General features: G+C 45.8%; 1 protein-coding gene across 1 annotated transcript in view; it reads left to right on the top strand.

The window, feature by feature from the left end:
- The window catches only part of TECTB (tectorin beta), a 148102-nt gene that overhangs the window by 105639 nt on the left and 15657 nt on the right, over positions 1–26806 (top strand). The window contains exon 9 of the mRNA XM_085614753.1: positions 16169–16238. Coding sequence (XP_085470879.1) covers positions 16169–16238 — 70 coding nt within the window. The remainder of the gene's footprint in view (positions 1–16168; positions 16239–26806) is intronic.

The following is a 26806-nucleotide window of genomic DNA, read 5'->3' as shown; positions in this document are numbered from 1 at the left end:
TAATTGCAATACATAGGGCATTAAGCGTGATGCATGGCTTGTAAGAGAATTCTCATCCATGCATGGAACCGGAGGACTCCAGTCTGTCCCAAGCCTGACTCATGCTGGCTATGTAAAACAAAAATTTACGAATCTACCACCGGCATCCAAGACCGACAGTGTCAAACAGACTTCCGTCTGTTTCCACCACAGTTTACCAATTGATTTGGACCACCAGATGCATGCAGACTCATCCACACTGGATCTTTCCTCTGAGGTTTCAACAGCACGACTGAGCATTTAGCCTCTCTATTGCGACTACCACATCCTACCTATGACCCACCATTTATTGAAAACCCAGATCACGACCTCCGCCCACCTCAGCACCCTTCAAAACAAATTGTAACCTGGTCCTGATGACGACCTAAAGTTATTAAGGGTCGAATCGCTGTCGACCGATCAGCACATTGTTTGGTGCCTTAATGGTTGCTTAAAAAGATTATATTAATTTTTCGGCATCCTGTTAAAATATTGTTTTGAAACCATCTTTCTTCTGTGATTGAATAATTTTTATACGCCGTTTATTTCGCTGTCTCTTCACCCATCTTCACGTGTCACTAGCACCGATCACTTCTTGCATAAGCATGTATGTGCAATCCCTTTATTTGGGTTACACCTACATAACGGACATAACTATTGATGTATATGAAATTTACAAATATAGACCCTTACAAATATTCAAAGTACATTCGTGTTTGTCTCCTTTCTTTGTTGCTTTTCCAATTTTTCCTTTTTTTTAAAACTGCCTCTTCAAATGTAATCTGTTGAGACATTGATGATTGTTATAATTATTCCACACAGGTCTCAACTGGGTTTACTGGTGTTCGTCCTGTAGTCTTTGGTAAGAGAGTGGGGCTTGGGCAGGTAAAAGATAATGAGTAAAAGTCAACCCTAGACGTTTACAAGGCACTCTTACTGATTTTCCCATAACATCTTTAAACATGTGGAGGCTTACAGACCAACCCAGCACCACCGACAACCTAGTCGAAGACATCACCAGCTTCAAACAGTGGATCTCTAACTGTGCAGACACTCTTGTACCCTTCACAATTCAATAAACACTGAAGAAATAAAACACAGGCCTCCTGGTACACAGAAGAACTCTGGCTCAAAATATACTGCAAACATCTGGACAGGAAATGGAGAGCCAACTGTGATGCTGACGCCAGATCAACTTACAAGGCCGCACTCGGGCACAACCACCTCCTGATAGACACCATGAGAAGATCCCTCACAGATCGAATCGAAACTAGCTCAAACTATCAAGGAGTTCACTACCCAAGATACCTCAGCCAACTCCATTAACACCTCCCATGAACTCTGCAACAACCTCTTCAACTTCTACAGCAACATTGAAAAGATCTACAATATGTTCGACAAACAAACAAGCCCAAAAGTGATCATCAGCAACCTGCCCCCCTCCCACACGGACACACACCTAACCAACCGAGAACACTCACCCGGGCAAGACACCACTTCACTCATGAAAACGAATCACTCCAGAGCCCCCACGGACACCAGTCCACATCATATCTTCAACTTAAGAGGACCTTTGATCAGCAAATGTATCTGTCACATCAACACCTCCATTGATTCTGAAACCTTTCCTGAATACTGGAAACATGCTGCAGTCACTGCCCTCATCAAAAAATCTAAGGCAGGACCCAATGATATGAGCAACTTCCTCCCCATCTCCCTACTACCATACCTAGCAAAAGTGAAAGAGAAGGCAATCAACCATCAACTCACCAACCACCTAGAGCTCCACAGTCTTCTCAACCACACCCAACCTGGCTTTTGAAGCAGCCATAGCATGAGACAACATTCATTGCCACCATAATAGAGATCCGCACCTTAATGGACCGAGGAGAAACAGCCACCCTCATACTGCTGGACCGCTCTGCTCGTTCGACACCATGTCACAATCCAGCCTCATCAAAAGACTACACTCAAAAGGCATCCAAGGTCCAGCCCTCAAATTGATATGGCCCTTTCCCAGAGGGAGAACACAGAGAGTCAGGCTCCCTCCCTACATATCAGAGTCCAAGGACTTGATCTGTAGAACCCTTCAAAGATCATATCTCAGCCCTACACTGTTCAACATTTACAAGACACCACTCACCAACATCATCAGACCTCAATGCATCTCCATCATTTCCTACACAGATGACACCCAGCTCATCCTCCTAATGTCTGACAAGACCCCATGACCTGATAAAACTTCACCAAATGCATGATCTGCATAGCAGAATGGATGAAAAACAAGTGCCTGAAACTCATCTTGGACAAGATGGAAGTGCTAATCTTTGGTAACAAGAACTCCCCCTGGGGCTCCAACTGGTGGCCATCAGACCTTGGTCCCACAACAATACCCACTAACCACGCCAGAAACCTAGGAATCATCTTAGACGATAAACTCAACGTGGCCTCACAGGTGAATGCAGTCAGTTCCTTCTTCTTCGACATACTACGCATCGTCTCGAAAAATGTTCCAAATGGATCCCCTAGAGTACTAGGTGTACCATCACTCAAACCCAGCCACTAGAAGACTAGAGTACAGAAATGCACTATATACCGGAATCGTAAACCACATCCTCCACTGACTTCAGACCATCCAGAACGCCACATCTAGACTCATCCTGAACCTCCCACGCCACACACACAACATGCCACACCTCAGAAAACTCCACTTGCTGCTGATATACAAACACTGCCAATTATAAATCCTCACACATACATACAAGGCACAGCACAACATAGGAACAGCTTACATTAACTGCCGCCTTTACTTCCACCAACCCACAAACTACTACGCTTAGCTTCACACTCTCTCACCCTCCCCCCTCCTGTGTCTGCAAAAGCAGAACGGGTGGCCCAGCCTACTCCTACATCACACCCAAAACATGGAACAACATCTCTCCACATATCAGGGTCCTTTTCCTTGCTTCTTGAATTCCGCAAGAGGCTGAAGACCTGGATCTTCAACTGACGCCCAGCAGACGGCCTACACACCTGCTCCTGGATACCCTTCAGGCAATAAGTTGCGCTGTACAAATCCATATATTATAACATAACACCACAGGGCCGGATTTACCAATTACTCATGCAGCGCAGTGCAGTGCAGCAGTCGCAAATGCTGTGCTGCTCTCCGTGTAAAGGAGAGAGCAGGAGAGTGCCATATTTACCGAAGTATGGCACTCCTCCCCTTTCCCTAGTGTCAGCGCTGAAACCAGCTGCCATGCGCCATGAAGACACCTTTGCATCACAGTCTCCATAAGTTTAGCATAGGTTTTGTACTGGAAGGGTATCCTTGCTCAGCTGGGTAGGGGTGGAACTACTCTGCTCACAGAGCATGGCAGGGGAGGAGTGGTTTACCCAAACCAAGTGCGCTGGACGCTTTGACCAGCCGTCTCGGGACAGTCAAACCGTCATGAGCACTTTACATGTTCTCCATGTAGACTGCATTATAGACTGCATAGAGAGCATGACCAGCCTCCCATTCTCTGGCTGAGCACCGATTCCATGGCGCTTAGATCAATCACACCATTGCATTGCAGCGTTGTGATTGGCTATCGAGAGGCTGGGAGCAGGGTGTTTCCTGCTTCCTGTCCTGGAAGTGGGCAGAAGAGGACCGAGAGGAGGCGGCGGCGATGGCAGGTGGCTGCAGCAGACATGTAAGTTAGTATTTTACCTTATTATTATTTCTCTCCCACCCCGCTGAGTCCCACCCCCACTACCTGGAACTCCACAGTCTTCTCAAACACACCCAATCTGGCTTTTGAAGCAACCCTGGTATGAGACAGCACTCATCGATGCCCTAGATGAGATATGCACCTTACTGGCCCGAGGAGAAACAGCCACCATCATACTGCTGAACTGCTCTGCTGCGTTCGACACCATGTCACACTCCAGCCTCATCAAAAGACTACACTCAAAAGGCATCCAAGATCCAGCCCTCAAATTGATATGGTCCTTCCCCCGAGAGAGAACACAGAGAGTCAGACTCCCTCCCTACACATCAGAGTCCAAAGACTTTATCTGCAGAGCCCTTCAAGGATCATATCTCAGCTCTTCCCTGTTCAACATTTACAAGACAGCACTCACTGACATCATCAGATCTCATGGCATCTCCATCGTTTCCTACACAGATGACACCCAGCTCATCCTCTTAATGTCTGACAAGTCCCCCATGACTAGATACAGCTTCACCAAATGCATGATCTGCATAGCAGAATGGATGAAAAACAAGTGCCTAAAACTCATCTTGGACAAGACAGAAGTGCTGATCTTCAGGAGCAAGTACTCCCCCTGGGGCTCCAACTGGAGGCCATCAGAGCTTGGTCCAACACCAATACCCTCTAACCACACAAGAAACCTCGGAATCATCTTAGACGACAAACTCAACGTGGCCTCACAGGTGAACGCAGTCAGTTCCTTCTTCTTCGACATACTACTCATCCTTAGAATAATGTTCCAAATGGATCCCCTAGAGTACTAGGCGTACCATCACGCCAACCCAGCCACTAGCAGACTAGACTAAAGCAATGCACTATATCTCCAACATAGTCCTCCACTGACTTCAGACCATACAGAACGCCACATCTAGACTCATCCTGAACCTCCCTCGCCACATGCACATAATGCCACACCTCAAAAAACTCAATTTGCTGCAGATACACAAACACTGCCAATTCAAATCCTCATGCATACATACAAGGCACAGCACAACATAGAAACAGCTTACCTTAACTGTCGCCTTTACTTCCACCAACCCACAGACTACTATGCTCAGTTTCACACTCTCTCGTTCCCCTCTCCCAGTGTCTGCAAAAGCATAACAGGTGGCCCAGCCTTCTCCTACATTGCGCCCAAAACATGTTTTGTTATGTTATGTTAACAATTTCTAGAACGCACAAATACCCGTGGGTGTCTCGGCGCTATGGACTGTAAAGGAAAAGCGGAGGGGCCCCTTATTGCTCAAATAGCCAGGTTTTTACTTGTTTTGTGAAGGATAGCAGAGTGGGGCTTTTCGTAATTTGTAGGGGGAGAAGATTCCATACTTTAGCCGTGACCACTATAAATCTTCTGTCGCCCCAGTTGACTTTGTTTGTTCTGGGAACGATCAGAAGGTTGGCATCTGCCGAGCGCAGGGCTCTGTTGGGCGTGTATGCCTGAAAAGATTTTTTTAAGTATTCCGGTCCTGTACCGTGAACTACTTTGTAAGCAACGCATAGCGCTTTAAATTTGGTTCTGCTTTTTATGGGCAGCCAGTGTAGCTGGCGCATCACATTAGAAATTGACTTGAACTTTGGAGTACCTGACAGTATCCTGCCGGCTGCATTCTGTATCAGTTGCAGCTTGTTCAGAACATTTTCCTGAGTATTGATTAAAAGGCCATGGCAATAATCGACTTTTGACATAACTAGGGCACTGATGAGTGTTTTTCCAGTGCTAGTCGGGTGGAAATGTAGCAATTTCTTTATCATCCTTAATTCATGAAAGGATGAAGAGGCCACTGCGTTGACATGCTGTTTGAAGGAAAGGCTCTCATCAAATATAATGCCTAAGTTTCTGGCCTTCTTGACAGGGGTGGGGAGTGATCCCAGTTCAGCTGGCCACCAGGTCGGAGACCATCCAGGGGCAAGGTTACCGAAGACCATTACCTCGGTCTTATCTGAATTTAATTTTGAGGCAGTTGTTTACCATCCGTGAGCTAATGGCCAAAATGCCTCATGGAAGCTAGCCGCCACTGCCTCTCCATCTTTATGCACCGCTAGCACCAGTTGCGTGTCGTCGGCATAAGACGTGAGGCCCATTCCAAAGGTTTTAATTACTCGTGCTAAGTTCGTCACATATGTTGTGCTGCGCTCTGTGAAAAGGAGTGAGTGGGAGAGCGCCACATTTACAGAAGTGAGGCATTCTCCTCCCCTTTCCCTAATGCCAGTGCTGAAATCAGCTGCTGTGCGCCACGTAGACACCTTTGCGCCATAGTGTAAGGGTGTCTCCATGAGTTTAGCATAGGTTTTGTACTGGAAGTGTATTCTTTCAGTACAAAGTACTATGTATAGACTAACTTTAACCCCTTTCCCTCTTTGTATGTGTGATGTAGAGTGCAGCACACGTACAAAGTTAGAAAAGGAAGGAGAAATAAAAACATTTCTCTTTTGTTGCGCCTTCTTCAAAAGCGCAATTTTCTGATTCTAAACCCTGTGTACTTTATTCAGTGAATAGGGTTTAGCATCAGAAACCTTGGGTGGTTGCATGGGAACGCTCATGCTTCACCCATAGTACACCCCCTTGGTGCTAAGTAATGCAAAGCAGCGCTATACAATGCTTTACTTTACTTTCACGTTATTTCCAGTGCTAAACAAGTTTAGCACTGTAAAGTACATCAGCAAAAATATTTTGCACCGATTTGTGTCACTTATGTAAGGCAAACACTGCGTAAAATCATAGTAAATCCCCCCCCACAGTGTTTTCGCAGTGTACTCTTTGACAGTTCAGTGGAATTAAAATGACATTATATACATTTAGATATGAATATTATGGGTTTTTTCCATGCCCACCAACCCCTAACCTGTCATTTTATCGTGTGTGCTTCTTTACAGGACAATCCACCTCTGAGAATCTTTATGTAGTTATAAGAATATCTATCTAAATTCATCCCATCTCTTTCATGTTTCCTTTATTTTTCTCTGTGACTGTGCTTTTGTTTGACTTTGTTGTCCTCTAGTGTTTCATAAGGGAACTCATGTTATTTAAACTCTTGTGGTATGGAGTTATTAATCCCTCCATAACCAATCAATCAATGCCTCTTAGCCTTTCTGCTTCTATAATTCCCACAGTTCATGAGACCGTCTTTTTACTTAAGAATTTAGGTCCTGATTTAGAGTTTGGTGGATGGGATTCTATGTCACAAACGTGATGGATATCACGTATGCTGTACCACAAGTGCATTCTATCCCATGTCACTTGCAATACGGCGGAAGGGATATCTGTCATGTTTATGACGAGTATCGCACCTGCTGAATATTACATCAGGCTTCCTAATCCCCGATACGCCTTGGCTTTAAATGCACCGGGTGCGTCCTGGTCTCAGACCCGATAGTAATTAGAATCGGACAATAAAACTGGTCCCCATCCTATTTATATCCTGAAATTTAGAGGCATAGAGACTCAGGGGAATATTCACAATGACGAACGATAAGTATCGCCAACGTCAATCATCGGCAGAAAAGTTAATGCCGCCTAACCCTGAATATTATCGCCATGTTAGCGGGGTATTATCAAGCCCACGCTACATGGCGATAGTAACAGGGAACGGGTGTTAAAACGCACAATAAAATCATTGCGATGGCGATATTAAATACTGCATTAGCCGGCGATAACCTGCGATCGGCCAATTATCGCAAGAAAAGTCACATCTTCACTCCCGTCGATATCGCCTTGTTAAAATGCCCCATAATCTCTTCCTATTTCCCACTACACTTTTGACACTATAGCAAAAACCCAGTTGGATTTTAATTGAAAATATATTTAATTTGGAAGAATATGTCATGAAAAATATATCTGTTACACAATTGCCTGGCATGCTGCAGTAGAGGTAGGTTAGCCCAATGGGTCAATGATTATGCTGCTGACATCTTTGTTTGAGCTGTAGGTCACACTATGGCAAAAGTAAATTGATTTTGCAGAGCTGAAAGTTGAGTAAATAAGTTGTTTATTGTGGCTCCAGAAATTGCGCGTTCTAATCTTTACTTGCCCAGGTGGTGTGATCCTGGGCAAATTTTACTCAATTGTGTCTTTCACTGTCCTGCCAGAAATTTTGTAAATGCGTAAACAATAGAATTCAGAGGCACTGCATGCTTGTAACTGCTATTGTTAGGGGTGGTTGTAGTTTAAATATGTGGATATCTGTAGGGTTTGCCGGTATGGTGTTGGCACACTGAGGCTCCTGCTGGCTGATTCACAGATGTTGAGAGAGTGGAGTGGATTGCGCCACGTTGTAAATGTCCATCAATTAATCGATCAACCAGGGGTGTATAGAGTGCGCTACTCACCCATGAGGGTCTCAATGCGTTGTGGAGGGTGTGGGTTCAGCTCTGGGTCATTGGAAGAGCCAGGTCTTGAGGCTATTCCTGAAGGTGTGCACTGTGGGTGAGCCTCTCATGTTGACTGTGAGCACGTTCCAGGTCTTAGCTGTGAGGTAGGAGAAGGCCCTCCACCTGCTCTGGTTCTGCAGATGCGTGGGGTCTCTGCCAGGGCCAGGTCGGAGGAGCGGAGTTTCCTTTTGTGTACGTGGAATGAGACTCTTCCTTTGTTGAAGTATTTGGGTCCGAGGTTGTTGAGGGATATGTAGGTGTGGGTGAGTAGCTTGAATGTTACTCTCTTCTCAATGGGGAGCCCGTGTAGGTCTTGTAGGTGCTGGGTCATATGCTCGTGTCATGGGGTTCCTAGGATGAGTCTGGCTGCGTTGTTCTGGATGATTTTGAGCCTGGGTAGCAGCGTATTGTTGATTACTGCGTAGAGAGCATCACCGTAGTGCAGTCTGCTGGTCATGATTGTTTGGGTGACGGTCTTTCTTATTTGGGGGAGAAACACTTGATGGTCATGCGGAGGATGCGGAGGCAGTTGAAGCAGGTGGATGCGACGTCATAGGTCTTGCGGGTCATGGTGAGGGAGGCGTCTAGAATGATGCCAAGGTTCCCGCCATGGTCTGTCAGTGTGGGTGGGTTTCCGAGCACAGGAGGCCACCAGGAGCTGTCCCATGCAGTGGGGGATGGTCCGAGGATGAGGAGCTCAGTCCTCTCAGAGTTCAGTTTTAGGCAGCTGTCGTTCATGTAAATGTAAATGTACAGATATTGATATAGCGCAAATCACCAACCGGTCTCTAAGCGCTTGCTTAGGGAACCCGTCCTGGTATTCCCCTGTGAGATAACCCAGCAGGGCATCCACAAGGTGAAAGCCAGGCATCCCGCCGCGAGGGGCCATTGTGGAGATTAAGCAAGCTATTGCCCAGAGTCGCAGAGTGTGAACCCATGAATCGAGTATGCACTGGTGCGAGAATTATCGAGTCCATGGACAATTTATGGACTCAAGTCCCAGCCGAGCCGGGAATTGAACCCTGGTCCCGGGCTGACCTCTGCTTCCAGGTCTGCCTACTCTAACCAGTGAGCCACACTTCTCCATGCTGCGATGTCTTCCATTCCTCTTGGAAGCTGAGTCTAGTGTATTGAGGCTTCTCCATGAGAGAGAGGATGATATGTGTATCGTCAACGTAAGATACTATGCTGAGCCCATGCTTTCTGACTATGGTGGCGAGGGGGCTATGTATATTTTGAAAAGCATGTGGCTGATCGAGGATCCTTGGGGTACTCCACAGTTAATCTCTGTATGTTCGTAGAGGAAGGGGGGAGTTTTATCCTTTGGGTACTGACGGAGATGAAGGAGCGGATCCAGTCGAGGGTGGTTCCTCGTATACTGGCGTTGTGGAGTCAGTTTGCGAGAGTGCGGTGTGAGACGGTGTCGTAGGCTGTGCAGAGTTCTAGTAGGATGAGGGCCACAGTGTGGCCCTGGTCGAGTAGCATGGGTATGTAAGTGTTGGCGGCGAAGAGGCCGGTCACGGTGCTGTGGTTGCTGCTAAATACGGACTGTGTGGAGTCAAGATGGCGTTCTCTTCGATGTAGGATGTCAGCTGTGCATTGATGAATCTCTCGGTGACTTTAGCTGTGAAGGGAAGGAGAGAGATGGGCCGGCAGTGTTTCAGGTCCGTTGTGTCGGACGAGGCTCTCTTGAGGAAGGGCTTGACCTCTGCCCGCATCCAATCGTCGGGGAAGATGCTGGATTTGGGTAAGGTGTTTATAGTCCGGCCTAGTTTGGATGCTATGGCTGTGGTGGATCTGTGGTAGATGTGCGGCGGGCAGGGGTCTGTGGTGGCTCCTGAATGGGTGTTCTTCATGGTTGTGGAGGTGTCTTTGGTAGTTGTGGTTTTCCATGTGGTGATGGTCGGTTGCTTGTTGGTGGTGGGGAGGGGGTTGTTGACTGGAGTCTGTTCGCTGTAGTTTTCGGAGAGGGCACAGATTGTTATGTGGAAGTAGGAGCAGAGCTTGTTGCAGAGGTGCTGGGAAGGTGGGGAGTTGTTTGATGGGGTTGAGGAGGTGTGCAAGCTTCTCAGTGAAGCTGGAGAACCAGCGGTGTAGTTCTTTGTGTGCAGAGTTGGCGTCAGTCGTGGCGGAGGAGGAGTCATGGATGAGGGTGGTGTTGAGGTGTTCCTCTGTGATCTTGCTCCTGTTCCTTCGAGGTGTGCGATGGGCGTGTTTGTGTGCAGAGGTTTTTTTTTAAGGCTTAGTGTGCACATTGGTGGTCTGTCCAGAGGGGCTCTATGGTGTGGCTGAAGTGGATGTTTGTCCCTCCAGCGAAGATGGGATCGAGGGTGTGTCCGGCTCTCTGTGTATGGGTGGTGACGAGCTGATTCAGTCCAAGGTTGTCCGAGTTTGTCAAGGAGGGTGTTGTTTTGTGTAAATCTATGGCAGTTGTTATTTCTTCAGGGGTTGAGTGCGAGAAGGGTAGTGGAGTTGTAACATTGGAATGTTGTAGATCCAGGGTCCCTGGCACTGTCTGCGCTTGGGTCACACAGGGGTGCAGACGGACTTGCCTTTGGCGTACCTGCGGTGCACCCGCTGCGCACGTACTCTGTGCGGACACACAGAGGATGCCATTGAATAGGGGAGGGGGAGGGAGGCACATCTGGGAGCCAGGAGCGGGAATTGCTGCGGGGAGAGTTGCTCAGCCATATCACACATCGATGACGCACTCCCAGTGGCAGCTCATCCGCTATGGCGGAAGAGCGTTGCCCCACTGCCTTCAAGCAATGCAGAAGAGGGACAATCTTCACATGAAGATTATTTACTGATGTTATCATGCTATGTATCCTTAGGGGGTGGGAGGGTGGGTAGTACTGCTCCACTCACGGAGCAGGGCAGGGGCAGAGTGGCATGCCCACTCAAGTGTGCAATGACTGTTAGCTCAGCCCACTCAGGCCTCACAAAGCCGTCATGCGCACTTCCCTGTTCGTAGTGCAGGCTGCATTACAGCATGCATGTAGAAAATGCCCACCCCTCCAGCCCCTGGCTGCATGACTTGTCCCGTTGCAAATTAGCAATCACACTGCCGCATCGCAGCATTGTGTTTGACACAGGGTAGGGAGCCTGGCTGCCGAATTCCTGTTCCTGGAAGCAGACGCAGGGGAGCAGGAGCTACGGAGACACGGAGCACGACTTCGAGGTAAGACTTCCCTCATTACAATATTAAAGACACACGCTCACACACATACCCCCGTCCAGGCACCATCCATTATTATTTGCGGCATTTACCACCTCACAGCTGTCCTGCTCCCCCCCAGAACCTCTCAATGGTGGCCGCTGTGCGCACATGCACAGCGGGATTAACACTTGTGTGCCAAAGGCACATACTTAGTTACAAAGCATTACATGACATTGCATTCCATTTCAATGCATACTCATACTAGGCACATTGCAACAGTAGGTTAGGTGTTGCATTGCATAGATATGAACATCACTATTCCCACTCCAGTGAGAGCAACCCTAAACTAACCTTTGCACCCCAATCCCAACCGTGAACCCAGGAATTCCTTTTTGAGCCCCCAATGCACACCCAAAACTCAAAATTTACCCAATTGCACACTCCAAATATCATATTTTACCCCAAATCACACCCCGAAATTCATATTTTACCCCAAATCACACCCGATAAAACATATTTTACCCCAAATCACCCCCCAAATTGATATTTTACCCCGAATCACACACCAAAATTTATATTTTACACCAATTGCACACAAATCATTTCAGATCCGACATCCGATACCCATACCAACACAAAATAATTTAAATTACCCCATTACTGCCTCACAATGTGTTGTACTCAAATGCGATGTAAAGGCACCTGCGTTGTCGGAGTTGCGTAGTTAATGATGTACGGCCTGCATTGTACTGGACGTCTCTCATGCCAAAGGCAAACCAAAGGTTGGCCCGTCTGTGTCCGTCTGCCCCTGGACCGTGCTCAGCACCAAGGAGCCTTCCTTTTGGGCACTCCACCACTACGACGCCAGCACCCTCCTCGCCATTAACGCTGGATGCCCCCTCGCCTACCAGGACCAACCTCTGCTCCCGACCGGACATCGCCATCACTGACAGCTGCAGTATCACCCGCAAGAAGCAGCCCGACCTTCATGGGCGGCAAGGCATTGCCATCACCTACAGAGGCAAACGCCGACTGACCACGCACTCTAATGACCCTGGGGTGACCACGGACCACCTCAACCCCCAGATCCGGATACAGCACAAGCACATCCTCTGTGGCACGCTCATGTGCAGGCCCATGGGGCTAAGGCCCCCATTCTCCAATACCATTGTAGACATAATTGCACCACAGGGTCTCCCATCGACCAACGACATCCTACTCGGTGTACTCAAGTTCCACATGGACAATCCCAGTGACAAGGACACCACCCACTCCTGTGGAAGGCCATCTACATCAGACGCAAGCAGCAAGTCACTGCAACAAGCCACATAGCAGGACACACAGTCGAGCACGTCACCTCCACCAGCGGGGACTTCAACTACAGCTTCAACACTGGACTCTCCTGGAACGACCATCATTGGTAACATAACGTCTTCACCTTGCACACCAGATGCCACTGCCATCATCGCACACCCTCGCAGCATAATCAAGGACAATGAAGAACATCTTGTCAACTCCCTCCGCACCAACACTCCACCAATGCTTGCAAACGATGACACAGCAGCGCACAACCAACACCGATGGAGCTCCAACAGCGCAGACATTCGGGCCCCCCTCATGAACTGCACTGCGTCAGTACCTTCCGCCTGCCTGATGGCAGGCGTGAGAGTGACGCAGTGCCACAGGGATAGGCTGGCTCCATGCATTGCTGGAGTTACGTCATGGTTGTGACACAACTGCAGCAATGAGTGACTTTAGCACAGACAGATACGTCAGGATTCCTGACTTAACTGTAATGACTTGCATCATGGAGCGCTGTCCAGTGAGTACAGCACATCCATGCTGTCGCAAGAATGGCATAGTGAGAAGTGTTGTAACGCTGTATTGTCACATCGCTGCAACACTTTTCATGGCTGGGGAACAGGAATGCGCACTATCTCATTGATGGTGCGCAGTCCTGCCCTATAATTTTGTAGCAGGGCAGCGCAGCAACATTGCTTGCAACGCAGTCCAGAAACAAAACCTGCTGAAATGAGGCCCCAATGGTTATCTCCATTTTAAGACCAGATATTTTTTGGTCTTAAATAACTGCCTCCAGTTGCAGTTAGAGACACTTTTTTCTTCCTCTGGAATTAAAGATTCCCCTTGTGAATAGGGAAATCTTAGTTTAACGTCAGATTTTGCAAGGTAATGCCTCCCTTGCATATCATTAGCGATAATTATCGCTGACAGAAGTTGCGATGTTGAAAATGGTCCATTTCGCCTAAAAGCTGTTGCTAACAGCTGTTAGGCGATATTGCCTTGAGAATATGCCCCTCAGTATAGAGTGAGCTCATGGTATCTTCCCCATATGTGACTAAAAATTGTTGCATAAGGTGTAAGATGCACTTACCTCTAGATTAGTAATATGATTACCTTCAGGTCTCAGATCATTGGTTCGCCATTCTGATAATGAATGTGAAATAGTTAAGGCATTCATAGCAGCAATTTATTTCCTGTTTATTTTTCACATTTCTTAATCTTAACCTTAATCTTGCACTTCATGAGAGTGTTTGCTATTTCCAGCATAATGTATTTCTGTATTTTTTTCGTGTATCCTCTTGTATAGCGCATTCTTTTAACTGAGTTGCCTCCAGGTTTTTACAATAGGGTCACGGTTGAGAGCTCTGGAGTTGAGGCTTAGGGCAGTGGGAGCTTCACAAAGTGCCTTTCAGTGGGACAGAAAGGTGTTCAAAATAGACAGTCATCCAATCCTTGGCCCCTCTGCAGAGCGCAGAGCACACTGCTCACATATTACAGTTAAAATTGTAATTCTGTGCAAATATGCGTGAATAAGGTACACAGCTGTCAAAATGTTGACAAGGCGAAAGTAGGAGAAACTACAGTGCTTACAGTGAGTGAGTGCATTGTTGGTTTGTTTAGTGGTCAAGGGAGGGATTTCAAGGAAGTGCATTCAGGAGAGAGTGAAAAGAAGGTGCATAAGTGGAAAGAGATGAGGTGTAACATGTATGGGGAGATATGGAGAGAAAAAGGGTGTCTTGTCTAACAAAGAGTGAACATAAAGGGCATGATTGTGACACTCTGAAGACTACTACCGCTTTCACAGGCCTCAGTAACATTTAATTCACAGTCTCATAAAGACAACATTTTCAATATTATTATTTACAACCCAATCACTGACAAAGCCAATAGTCCTGGCTTACTTTCGGTGTACATCAGTAGTTGTGTTATATATGTTGATACCTTAACAGAAAGTTTAGAGAGGGACCAAAATACTACTCTGGTGGTGCATTATATAAATCACAGAACTTTAGTTTATGTCACACTCTTAATCACATAGGCCACGTCTCTTTTAGAGACCCCCCACACACACACTTTGTTCATCCCACTTAAAGCCCTGGATGTACCAAAATTCGAGCAGCGAAGCACTTTGTGAACACCTGCTCGTTGTGTTGCTGGAATTTTAACTGGACCAGGACCACATTCACAGAGGTTGAACCGATGCTAATATCATTGGCAACGCGCACGTGTAAGAAACATTTCACTTCTGCATGATGCTAATCATTGCAGCCTAACACAAAGATGAGCAAGGTGTATAGCACCAGATTTGTAATTCAAGGGCACCCTTATGTATTATTGTTTTTGCACAGGCAACTAACTAATGGATACATCTCGGAATATGCATCATTTTGCATGTGCATGAGAAAATCACAAAATGTATTTTTCCCATTCTTCACACTAGCTTGCATTTGGTGATAGGATTTTACACAAAATCAGGTTGAAAAAAATGATTGATGACATTATTATCTATATATGTGATATTTATATGACACAAACCTAGCCAAAAGGAAGTGGAGCGCCATACAGGGCCCAAGGCAAAGACACAGATGTATTACTAAAAAAGTAGCTTGTTTCTTTTCTATGTGACTTTCACAACAAAATGCAAGTTAGGGTGCTCATACATTTGAAAATCCAGCTGCCCAGTTTAAAGCATATTCTATCCTGGAATGGAAGCCATTGATGGGACCTTCTGGACTAGGCCAGTGGAGAGAGAGACTGCAGCATTCTGTGTCCTGTGCAGACGGATATCAGGTAGCCATGCACAGAAAGCATAGCAGTAGTCCCGTCTTGTATTATTGCTGGATCCACGACCAACAATTTCTGTGTGAGAAAAAGTAGAGGTATGATGGGTCCTAGTCAGTCTAACAAGGTAGTGGTGGCAATTACTGAATAGTTTGCTTATTTGAGCGTCATGGCAGAGTCAACGACAGAGACCAGGGGCTAGATGTATCAAAGGGGTTTACCCATTCTATGTCTATGGGAAAATGAGTTAGTACATATGGGCCTAGGTCCTATAATTTGCAGACCGCTCCAATGAGTTGTGCTGGATTAGAAATACTGGGTTCACATGGAACCCGAGAGGTTTTTGTGTGTGGTTCCTTTGCAGGTGGAGGTATGAAATATTTATTAGGGGACGAAAGATGTGGAATCGGATTAATGAAGATTACTGGTAAATAATCTCAATATTAAAAAGAAGCAACTGGTAGGTGGCTTTGGAAAGAATTGGCCTTTATTAACCAAGATAGTGCCATGTAAACTAAATCCTGGCACTCAACAAAACAGATTTGTCTGAGTTATTTAATCAGGCATGTATTCTTCAATGAGAAGCTTCATTAGACTTCCTTAGCGGCATGTACTATGTCAGTTCAATTTATCAAAGGATCACACATCCATCCTTTGATAACATTTTGAGCCATCTCAAGCAGCCCACAATGTCAAGCTCATGCAAAGCTCCAATGGAAAGAGAACGCTCAAAGCCTTTGTTTGTTCCCATTTTGTTTTTAATGAGATTGTGGGTTTTTTTCAGACCTGCGGAAAGCGCAAACCTCGCATGGAACAGACGGGAGGGGTTCTAGTTGCAGAATTTACGCTTCATGGTGCGTATTAAAGTTATGTGTTTTTTTAAATTCCTGGGGAATGTAATGTGACAGTTGTAGGATTCTGCATTTCCAGTGGATGCTACAAGAGGAGAAAAACAAACTAGTGCAGAATAATGCCTACAGGCTGGAATGCGGCCCTCTAAGACATTGTGTGTGGCTCTCAATAATGTTTTTTGTGTGAATCTCAATGTAGAGCTGCAACTTATAGAGGCACTGAAAGGGTCGTTTTCATTTCACTGCGGCCCCTTTTAAAGGACTTCACAGTGCTAACCTCAATCTTTGCTGACAGTCCCCATCAGGTCAAACAAAAGAAATTCCCAGAGTGTGACTTCAGAACTTGTTCAGAACTAAAATGTATGTTTAAAGGGTCTGTAAGTTTTTTAACCGCTTTACAGATGTGAGGTTATACAAAGGATTCTGTGTGCTTTGCAAATTTAGAGATCTCAGTTTATGTGTACAATGAAATCAATAACATTGGTAGAGCACAGTACAGAGTAAAGTTTTTAGCACTTGCTATAAATATTTATTAACCTAGTGAGCTTCCTTATTCACAATACTAAGCTGTGACCAATTAAGTGCACGAACCTGCAGTAGAAAAAATAAACCCAAGCAATTTTGATGATTCAGTACTTGCACAGAGATCTCACACATATCTCCAGCAACTGCATTAACCACCCTAGTTACATTAGCAGCATAATGTCGTAAAATTTAGAGAATACATAAAGAACTCAGCAGCAGGTACCTTAACTTCTTTGTTGTTTCAAAATGCACTTTGTGAGCGGTTTACTAAGTCAGCAGAGAAGCTTTACTGTGCTAATATTTTCCATGTTGCCAGTGTCTTCACTGGTAGAGTGTGCCAAAGAAATATTTCATAGGCTGGCTTTGATTGGCTCATAAAGTACACAGAATGCTTGAATTAATCTCAGCACCTGGTAATTAATTGGGCCGCATCCCAATCCATCAATATTTTGCACACCATGCCGCCTCAGTTTGGACCTAGCTATATTCAAATCAGTCTTGAACCTGCTCCAGTCAGAACAGTCCAGCCCGAACTGCCAAGCCAGGCCCTCCCTGAACTGGAACACAAGCAACCCAGGACCGGTTTATGCCCTAGTTATGCACTCATCAGCCTTTGATTGGACCGGCTGCTTGCGTCACTACCCCTCATAATTCCCCCAATCTGAGTGTGTGGGTCCTTGAAATCATATTTTCCACTTCCAGCACTGTCCGCACTAATGAGATTGAGTGGAGTATGTGCATTGCCCAAAATGTGCATACCCTTTCCAATTGTGTGTGCTTGTTTGAACATTAAAGGCATCATTTAGACCCCAGTGGATGGGCTACTGATCGAAGATCCCTGCCTGCCTGAAAGAAGCCTCTATGCTACGATCGGGAGCCATGAAAATGGTGACTCCTTTAGGGCACTTAAGGTTTGCCATGCAGCGCCATGTTTAAAGCTCCTGCTTGGCAAACAGACTCTCAAAGCAAGAGTTTATTTACTCTGAACAAAAAATAAATCATCTCAATCCGCAGGAATATTTTTCCCGGCATGCCGGGGCCATTCTGCGTTTTCCTTGACCATCATTCTACACATGGCAGTCACTGGTACCAAAAATGGCTGACAGTACACCCCGTCCTCAATAGGGTGGGACAACTGTCATTGTGACCTGGCAGCCCATTGGCAGACGAGCCATCAGTTCTGAGGTCACATCAGTTCTGAGGTTTTCAACAGCAGAGCCATCGGCAACTCACTAATGTAAACCTATTTCTCCCTAGACCCTAAATAATGCAGAGGAACTGCGAGTTGGGCAGGGTAGGAACACAGCCAATTTACACCAGTGATCCTGCCACACCAGACTCTAAATGAGGCCTAAGCTTAGTCCCAAGTGCAGCTCCACCCAGTAGTCGGGCAACTGTTGCCTCATTCGCGGCTGCTGGCTGGAAGGGTAGGCAGCAGTCAGAGTTGCTCCTCGGCGAGCAGGTGATCCAGGCTGTCTGCACAAGACTATGCGGATAGCATCTCCACCTGAGGTTGCTCGTGGCAGAGTGGCCAAACCCGAGTGTCCTCAAAAAGAGGCCAAGGTTAAGGGGAAGGCATTTCTGTAACCGAAGCATGAAGACAATGTAGGACAAAAGCTCATATTTTGAGATACCCTGGTGTATAGCGTCGCAATAAGTGTGTTTCACTGCAAATGAGAAGCAGATGTTCTGAGAAACACCAGTGAATCTGCTGCAACTGACAAGCAAATGTATTTGGACAAATAGTTTTACTGTATAAATGACAGGCATATCTTCAGTAGAAGGATTCTTTAATGTGGTCATTCATAGTTGTGAAGCAGAGCTTGTTTTATAGATCACTCTTGATTGGTTCAATGCACGTCTCTTGGGAATTTATGTCAAAGGTAACATGAGATCATTTCCTGTCATGAGATCATTTCTTGTCATGACATCACTTTCTGTGTGTCCTTAAATGTGGATTGATGGCCCAGTAGTTGACACAAAAATTCCAACCTGACACACGACTCAAAAATATTTAACATCTGGGGTCTAGTGGAGTTATCCATGAACCTCACGAAGAAGGATTGATTGGTAAGCCCCTAGCTTGTTACTCATTTGATTCAACATGGGGAGGAAAAGTTGAATTCTTAACTTTATGAAACTTGGGGTGACCTTATTTTGATCTTCAAAAAGAACTTATAAACAATCAGTTCATGGATTCACTCCAGTCTAGAACGAAAAACACAGTGAGTTCCATCCCCTCTTCTATGAGGTACAGGATATACCATTTGCCTTTTTTTTTTGATGAGTCGGCCCATGAGGTTTCCCACTAATGTGGATCACATTAGAAGTATCGGCCGAGTTGGGCGGAATATCACATCCTCTACAAGAAACTCTTTTCTGCCAATTTAAGGCATATGGAGCAGCAAAGTGGTCACAAGGCAACATACTGGTGCCATAAAAACATACCAGCTATATAACAGCATACATTATTGACCCTAAACTTCGCCATCTACATCCACCAACACCCATTGCCCCTTGCATATAACCATAACATGTATGAAATGGAATCAGTTGATTAACGTCTGCAGTCACGTTGCTCCTCATTTGGTGTTAATTTAGTTCCCTTTCAACTATTTTGACAGGTGCAGATTAAGTATAGAATGCATTATCATTCGCTAAGCATCCAGCAAATAACCAGCGGCGGCTCCCCTGCTAATTAGGAGGAGCTCCAGCCCACTGCTCTCAGAGCAGTGGAAAAAGGAAAAATACAATGATAATAACATTATTATCATTTTATTTTTAGTACGGGCTATGGGACCAGGTTAGGGCAGCGGGAAGGCTGAGATCACAGGGAGGAGGAGGGGTTAGTGCATCATAAGTGCGCATGACAGTTTGGCCAGCAAACAGTCTTACGCACTTCCCAGTTCACCACCTGGTTATGTTGCAGGGCCGAGGTCTCTGGTCTCTGGCACTGTCTGAGCAGCCGAATAGGCCACTCAGACCAATCACAACGCTGCTGTCATGCTGGTGATAGCAGTATCGTGATTGGCTTAGGGGAACCTGTGTGATGACGGGAGCGAGGAAGAGAAGAGGACAGAGGGGAAGCTATGGCCGTAATCAGGTAAGTGATTTTATTTGTTTGTTCCCCCCTCCCCTGCCTCCCCTATGCCTCTTCCATAACAGCCACCACTGCAAATAAAGACCATAGATGCAGTTTTCTGAAACTGTAGCAGGTTCGCTTCCCTCCAACACTTAAGGCAGCCGATGCCTATTTTAGCACATGAAGCTATGGTTCATCAAGCATGACCTTTTATAGCACATGCTAATGTTCTTTTTTGAGAATGTCGAACCATCATTTATAATGAGACCACAGGCCATGAATCCATCAATCATTTGCACTAGCAAGCCACACCAAAGCGAGGAATTTAAGAGATCCAAATTAGCGTCTGGTGGTGATAATGATCAGACCATAAAGAAGAACTGCGGAACCAACAGCATCAACACATAACTCAAAGTATGCATTTTCGGGGGGAATATCATACATTGAAATGAGTGGTATTTACTTCCAAATAGCACGCAATATGATACTAAAAGTTGCAAAGTGACAATGTGAATTTTGCATAATTGAAGGTGAATTATTAAAAAGAGAAACGTGGATAACTGCAAAACATTTGTTGGCTGACAAGAGGGCTAATGAGAATGGTACAATTTGGGGATACCAATGATAAGGACTGTAAGAAATTGAGGTAATGATTTGCGGGGGGAGCTGAGAACCCACATCAAATATAAATCATAATCCTTGTCAGGGTGAACCACTATAAAAGCCTGTTCTTAGACCACTGGTAGCCTGGCACAAAGCATCAAGATTAACTTAGACACAATGTTTACAATATTTATACAGTACTCAAAAAGTAATAAAGTGAAAATACAACACAAAAATCCAAAAAGTAGAACCTGGGTTTTTCAATTTATAAAGTTTGATTTAAAAATAGTGCTAAAAATCACAAAGCACCAACTGTACTTATCTTGTCTCGCTTGTCGAAATTTAAGGCCAACCATGATGGAGCAGGGGTCGGAGACAGGGAATAGGTGCATATGGTGGAACTTTATGGAGAAAAAGTGACAGTTGACGAGTCCGTGGCTGGGTGATCTGAAGCAGGCCTCGAAAACTGCAGCTTTCTAAAGCGCAGGGTCCCGATGCTATTATCAACAAAGGCGGGAAAGCTCAGAGCAGGCAAAGTCCAGAGTACATGTCGGGGAAGTCCTCTACCTCAATTGACTTCAGCATGGCATCTGTCTCATTGAAGCCTGCTACATTCAGCCTTAGAAACCTTTCTGGAAGTCAGATCTCCTTCAGCGGTCAAACCATCAAATGCATGCAAACTTGTGATTCCACATCGAAGTTTAGAGCTTTGACGGAGTTCCTGATCTCCATTTGTTGGTCAGGACAGAAAGATGGCACTTTTTTCACTTTTTTAGGTGGCAGGAGGTGTATAATCTAACACCAGCCAAGGGTCCCGGACCTGTAAGGCACCACCTGGGGGGGTTAGGCTCAGTCCAGTAGCAGAGTCCAGGGCAGGTCCAGTTGGAACTAATCAGGTGTAAAGTTGCAGTGAGAGAGGCCTCTGAAAGCTAGGTTGTTTCCCTGTAGCTCAAACAGGAGGACATCCAACTGAACCTTGGAGTCACTTATGGGATACTGGGCTCAAAGCAAGCAGGTCTCCCTTCAGGTTCTTTAGGCAGCAGGGCAGTCCTTCTTCTTATTCTTCCCAAGGCCCAGAGTGAACTGTGGAGAGGTCTGTTGGGTCCATTTTTATGCCTAATGCCTGCATGTGGGTGGAGAGTAGGCCTTGGCAAACCCCGTAAACCAGTTCTGGTTAGTTTCTCTATCCCCACTAGGTTTGGTGCCAGCCAGATTAGAGAGACAAAGGGGAGGCAAGCCTAGAGCTGGACTTCATCTGCCAGTGACAAGGTTGGCATCCTTAGGATCTCAGGAAGGGGCTGAGGACAGCCCCCCAGGCCATCGTTTCATGGGAGGTGTCCCAATCCCATACTCAGGGCCTTTGTTCATTGTCTTGGAGCAATGCACATCTCACCACAGGGGAGCCATCTGGGGGTAAGTTGACAGCTGGACGCCGCCAGGAAAGCTTTTTGGTTTTATGCAGAAAAAGACAACTTTCTAAAAGTATACTTTCCAAAATAGTAATACGAAATTCAACTAGACTATTAAGTTGGATTTTAGATTAATAATGAGTATTTGAACCATTTTCTAGCTATTCTCAAACTGAATTTAGCACTTACTAAATGTAGTAGTGTAACCCAGTGTTAACACACAGGAGAGTCATCCTAGCCAGAGTGAAAAACGACTTTGGAGGTTTTTGCACAGTTAGGACATGTAAAACAAAAAGTATAAATATCCTACTTATTAAATACAATGCACCTTGTCCTATAAGCTTTAAAGGACTACCATTAGGGTTGCCTATAAGTATGAAAAAGGAAAGTTTGGGCCTGGTAAAAGATTTCTCCAGGTCAAAATGGCTGTTTAAAACTGCATATCTAGGCTGTAGCGGCAAGCCTGGAGAAGTGTTTTACAGTCCTGCTTAAGTGGGTGTGACAATGAGTGCGGCAGCCCACTAGTAGCATTTAATTTTGAGACCCTGGGTACAGGTGGTAACATATTCTAGGGACGTACATGCGAATTAAACATGCTATTCATGGGTGTACTAATTTTAACAGGTTTGAAAAGAAGTGCATGAGCAAGGGCAAATTTTCAACCTGAACAAAAATGAAATTTGGTAAGGAACAAAGCAAAAGCAAAACCTAAATGGTTGAATACACGGGCAGTACTTTATCACAACCATGGTATGAAATAAATTAATAAATAGGCAGTTTATGAGAAATTTGTGTCTGACTGCTAACTTTTTAACTTTACCTCCTCTTTTTAAACCCCCACCTCCCCCCCACAATATCTTAACTGGGGCTAGCAGGCTAGCCCCCATGTAGTGCCAGCTAGGTTTGCAGTTTAGAAATATGAAGGCATACATCCATACACAGAAATGTGCCTAACATGATTTATGAAACTTATTGTGCATGTGGCAAATGCAGTACTAGAGGGTAATTAATAAAATAGAGAGTGCACCTGTGGTCCTTAGCGCTGGCCCAATTTCACACACATTAAGCAATTAGAGTTATTGTAGCCATTGCACCATAGTTCACAAGGTATTCACCAGCCTATGCTTTAGTTTAGCTGGCCCAAACAGGAGTACAGTGCCCAGAACCATCTGACAGGAGAATAAGGATGGCACAGACTAGCTTTTGCATTTAACACTGTTTTAATAATTGCATAACTCAGCAGTGAGGGAAACAGACTTTACACCATGGGCAGAGCAATGCGTGCAGTTTCCCTAAAAGCGGAACAACGTTTGCCTAAACAGCGCATCGGTCTTAACCACAGTAATATGTGTGGTTAAGGCAGACAGAGGTCTAGATGTCCTGATGGGTTGGGAGAGAAAAAGGAAGCATTGGGACAGAAAGCTCTGGACGTGACCAGTTAAGTGGGGCTGGAGCTGGGTTTGGGGGGCAGTTTTTAGGGGGGTCGGTTTTAAAGCTCAGGGCGGCGGAGTTTGGGTTGTTTTTTTGGTAAGGGGCAGGGTTTTAGAGCTCATGGCAGGGGGATTTGGGTAGTTTTAAGGGCAGGGCTTTAGGTCTCTAGGCAGGGGAAAGGGGTAGTTTTAAGGTCAGGATGGGGGTCAGTTTTAGGGCTCAAGGCGGGGGGCCTGGGGCCGGGGAGTTTTTGGCAGGGGGCAGGGTTTTAGGCCTCAAGGTGGGGAAGGGTAGTTTTAAGGGCAGGACGGGGTCGGTTTTTGGGCTCAGGGCGTGGGGGCTCAGTAGTTTTAGGGCAGGGTGAGGTCGGTTTTCGGGCTCAGGGCAGGGAGCGTCGGGGTACTTTTTTGGGACAGGTACCAAGTATTAGGGCTTTGGGTGAGGGGTCAGGGTAGGTTTAAGGGCTGGGATGGGGTGGATTACAAGCCTGGGGTATCAGGTGTTTAGATGCAGGGCAGGTCAACTAGGATATGCAATTTACCACGCATATCCCTTCAGCAAACTTGCCCTTTCAATAAAATTCACTGCAAAGGCATGCATGGTAAAGGCATGCGTGGTAAAGACGCTGTCGTAGTTCAGACTGCTTTGTTAAGGCATGCGTGGTTTAGACATGCGTGGTCGTATCATACAACTCAGCAGTGACATTGAGCACTTGGCGAACATCCAATAACTCACTGGAAATCCATAGGTCCTGTTGCAGAAGCAGCTACAGTTTATTTTTTCCTGTCCATCTCTATATAGTAGCATATTTAAATCGACAATGTGTGTTTGCTTTTTATGTCTAGTTTTCTAGTTCTCAAAATTATATTTCAGACTTCTACCCCAGCTTGTTCAACTGATGGATTCCAAAGGAGAAAGTATTTCCTTAGGCTTGCATTTGGTATCTAGGTTGATATTGGGCAGGACTCTCGCTTCCCCTCTAGTATTCTTACAGAGAATAACAGCCAATGATTGAACATGAAGTAGAAGATATACAAATACTTCGATTAACTATAGGCATTTCTGGTTTGAACAAAGTACATCCCTTCCTTTCACCTAGTAGATTCGGTATTAATTGCACAGCCATGAGAGCAAGACACATTTGTTCAATTAGCTGCAAGGACATGTGTAGATATTAAAGTTAAATTAGGGTAGAAATGATATAACTGTATGATCTGCAGATCTGAGGTTCACCTACAGACAGTGCTTATCTTGAAAAAAAGAGTGGAGATGCCTAGGGGTCTACTCCGAAGCTCCCACTGGTGGAATTGAATGTCGACATGATGAATTAAAAGGCTGCATAATCCTAATTCCACATCATGCTTCTTCAATCTAATACCAGACTCTCTCGGCCATTTATCTCATTCTTGCACTTCCTGCTTTCTGCCTTTGTGACGTTTTTTCAGTCTTTCTTTTCCTCCGCCTTCCACGTTGAATGTTTTTCCATCTCTTCCTCTCGAAAAATGTCCCAGGTGGAAAAATAGGTGCCAGTCCCCAAAAATGAGAAATAGGCGCCAGTCCCCAAAAATGAGTGCTTGTTGTGTTGTATAGTAGTGAAATTACCCATTGTCTATTGTTTATGTGTCCATAGCATGATCTGTTAGGGCTTCCTTTGTTTACTAGTGTAGAATTGGAATTGGCTAGTGCGATTACAAGCCAACGGATGATGTTGCTGGGGTTTTTATTCTACAACAACTCCTACTTTTACCTTCCATGGTGTTTGGATTTATCAATCATTCAATAAGGATTTAGAAAGTGTGGCTAATCACCCAATAGTGTATCCAGGCGCTTGCAGGTCCGGGAGGCTTAGTCTAAAAGCCAGGTTTGAGGGCATTCAGAATTCCAGAAGTGAGGTGATGGTCCGGTGGTGCATGGGGAGACTGGTCCAGGTCTTTGCTGTGATGTGGGAGAATGAGCATCCTCCACTTCTGCTTTTGTAGATGCAGGGAATATAGGCAAGTTAAAGGGAGGCGGAGCGTAGTCTTCTCAATGGTTGTGGAAGTTTGAGCGTAGTCCTCTCGATGGTTGTGGAAGTTCAGATGGTGGTGAATGTATGCAGGTCCTTGGTTGTGTAGAGCCTTGTGTGCGTGGAGGCAGCAGCTTGAATTGGCATCTCTTCTGTACATGGAGACATTGGAGTTGCCTGAGGTGGGGTGTGATGTGGGTTTGTCGGGGAAGGCCCAGGATGTGTCTGGCTGCAGCGTTCTGTATTGTTTGAAGTCTCTGTAGGGGGTGAGTGGCAATTCCTACTTAGAGGGTGTTGCCGTAGTCCTGTTGGCTGGTGATGAGGGCCTGTGTCATGGTATGTCTTGTGCGTAGGGGTAGCCACTTGAAGATCTTGCATAGCATTCACAGAGTGAGGAAGAAGGTGGAGGAGACAGCGTTGATCTGATTTCATGGTGAGTTTGTGGCAATAATGAATTCGAGGTTTCTGGAGTGTTCAGAGGGCATGGATGGGGGTCCTAGTCCTGATGGCCATCAAGAATCATTCCATGTGTTGTTACTGTTGCCAAAGATCAGTACTTCCATCTTGTCTGTGTCCAGTTGCAGGCACATGTTCTTCGTCCAGTCGGTGAAGTTTGTCATGCATCTATGGAAGTTGATTTTGGTGGTGGTGGGGTTGTCAGTGAGTGAGAGGATGACTTGGATGTCGTCTGCGTAGGAAATTATGTTGAGACTCTGGGATCTGACAATGTTGGTCAGCAGGGTCATATATGCTTTGAAGAGCATGGGGCTTGGGGATGAGCCCTGGTGGACACCCCAGTTGATCTCCTTGGGTTCAGAGGTGAAAGGTGGAAGGTGGAACCTCTGGGTTCTTCCAATGAGGAAGGAGGTGATCCATCTGAGTGCATCCCCTTGGATGCTTATGCGGTGGAGTCTTTTGATCAGCGTGTGGTGAGATACAGTGTCAAAAGCTGCAGAGAGGTCGAGGAGGATCAAAGCTGCTGTTTTTCCTCAGTTGAGGATTCACTACAATTTTGTGATGACATGTTGCCCCACCAGACAGACCTAGGCCAGCTGCAAATTCAAGGATGCACTTTTCTGCCATATTGTAAGCTGCATGCAAAGTTGAGGTGCTTTATGTGTGTGATTGCCAGTTACTTATTAGCATGTTGCTGATTTGATACTTGGGAGCGGTATTTGACTTTTTGTACTTGGGAATGGAAAAGAGCGGAGCCTGTGAGAAACAGGGAATGTTTACAGCAATGCCGCACCATTAAACTTTCCGCACAGTTCCAGCGCTGGTGTCCGTGCTCATTGCCACCATTTCAGAACCCGTCCACCACTTAGTATTCATCTTGCTACACACATCAAGTACATCTATGTGGGACTAACGTCAGCGCCCCTCTTTAATTGGTCAAAAAGCTGTGTGCAATGGTTCCCTATTACACGGCGATACGTGCGCCATTGGGAAGCAAGTCTAGTGCTTACAGTCTAGCGTTTCCCCACCGGGCAGTGTGCGACACTTCTTTGTTACACAG

The sequence above is a fragment of the Triturus cristatus genome, chromosome 1_2 (assembly GCF_964204655.1).
Source record: "Triturus cristatus chromosome 1_2, aTriCri1.1, whole genome shotgun sequence".
Taxonomy (NCBI): domain Eukaryota; kingdom Metazoa; phylum Chordata; class Amphibia; order Caudata; family Salamandridae; genus Triturus; species Triturus cristatus.
This window is presented reverse-complemented; position numbering and strand designations above follow the sequence as displayed.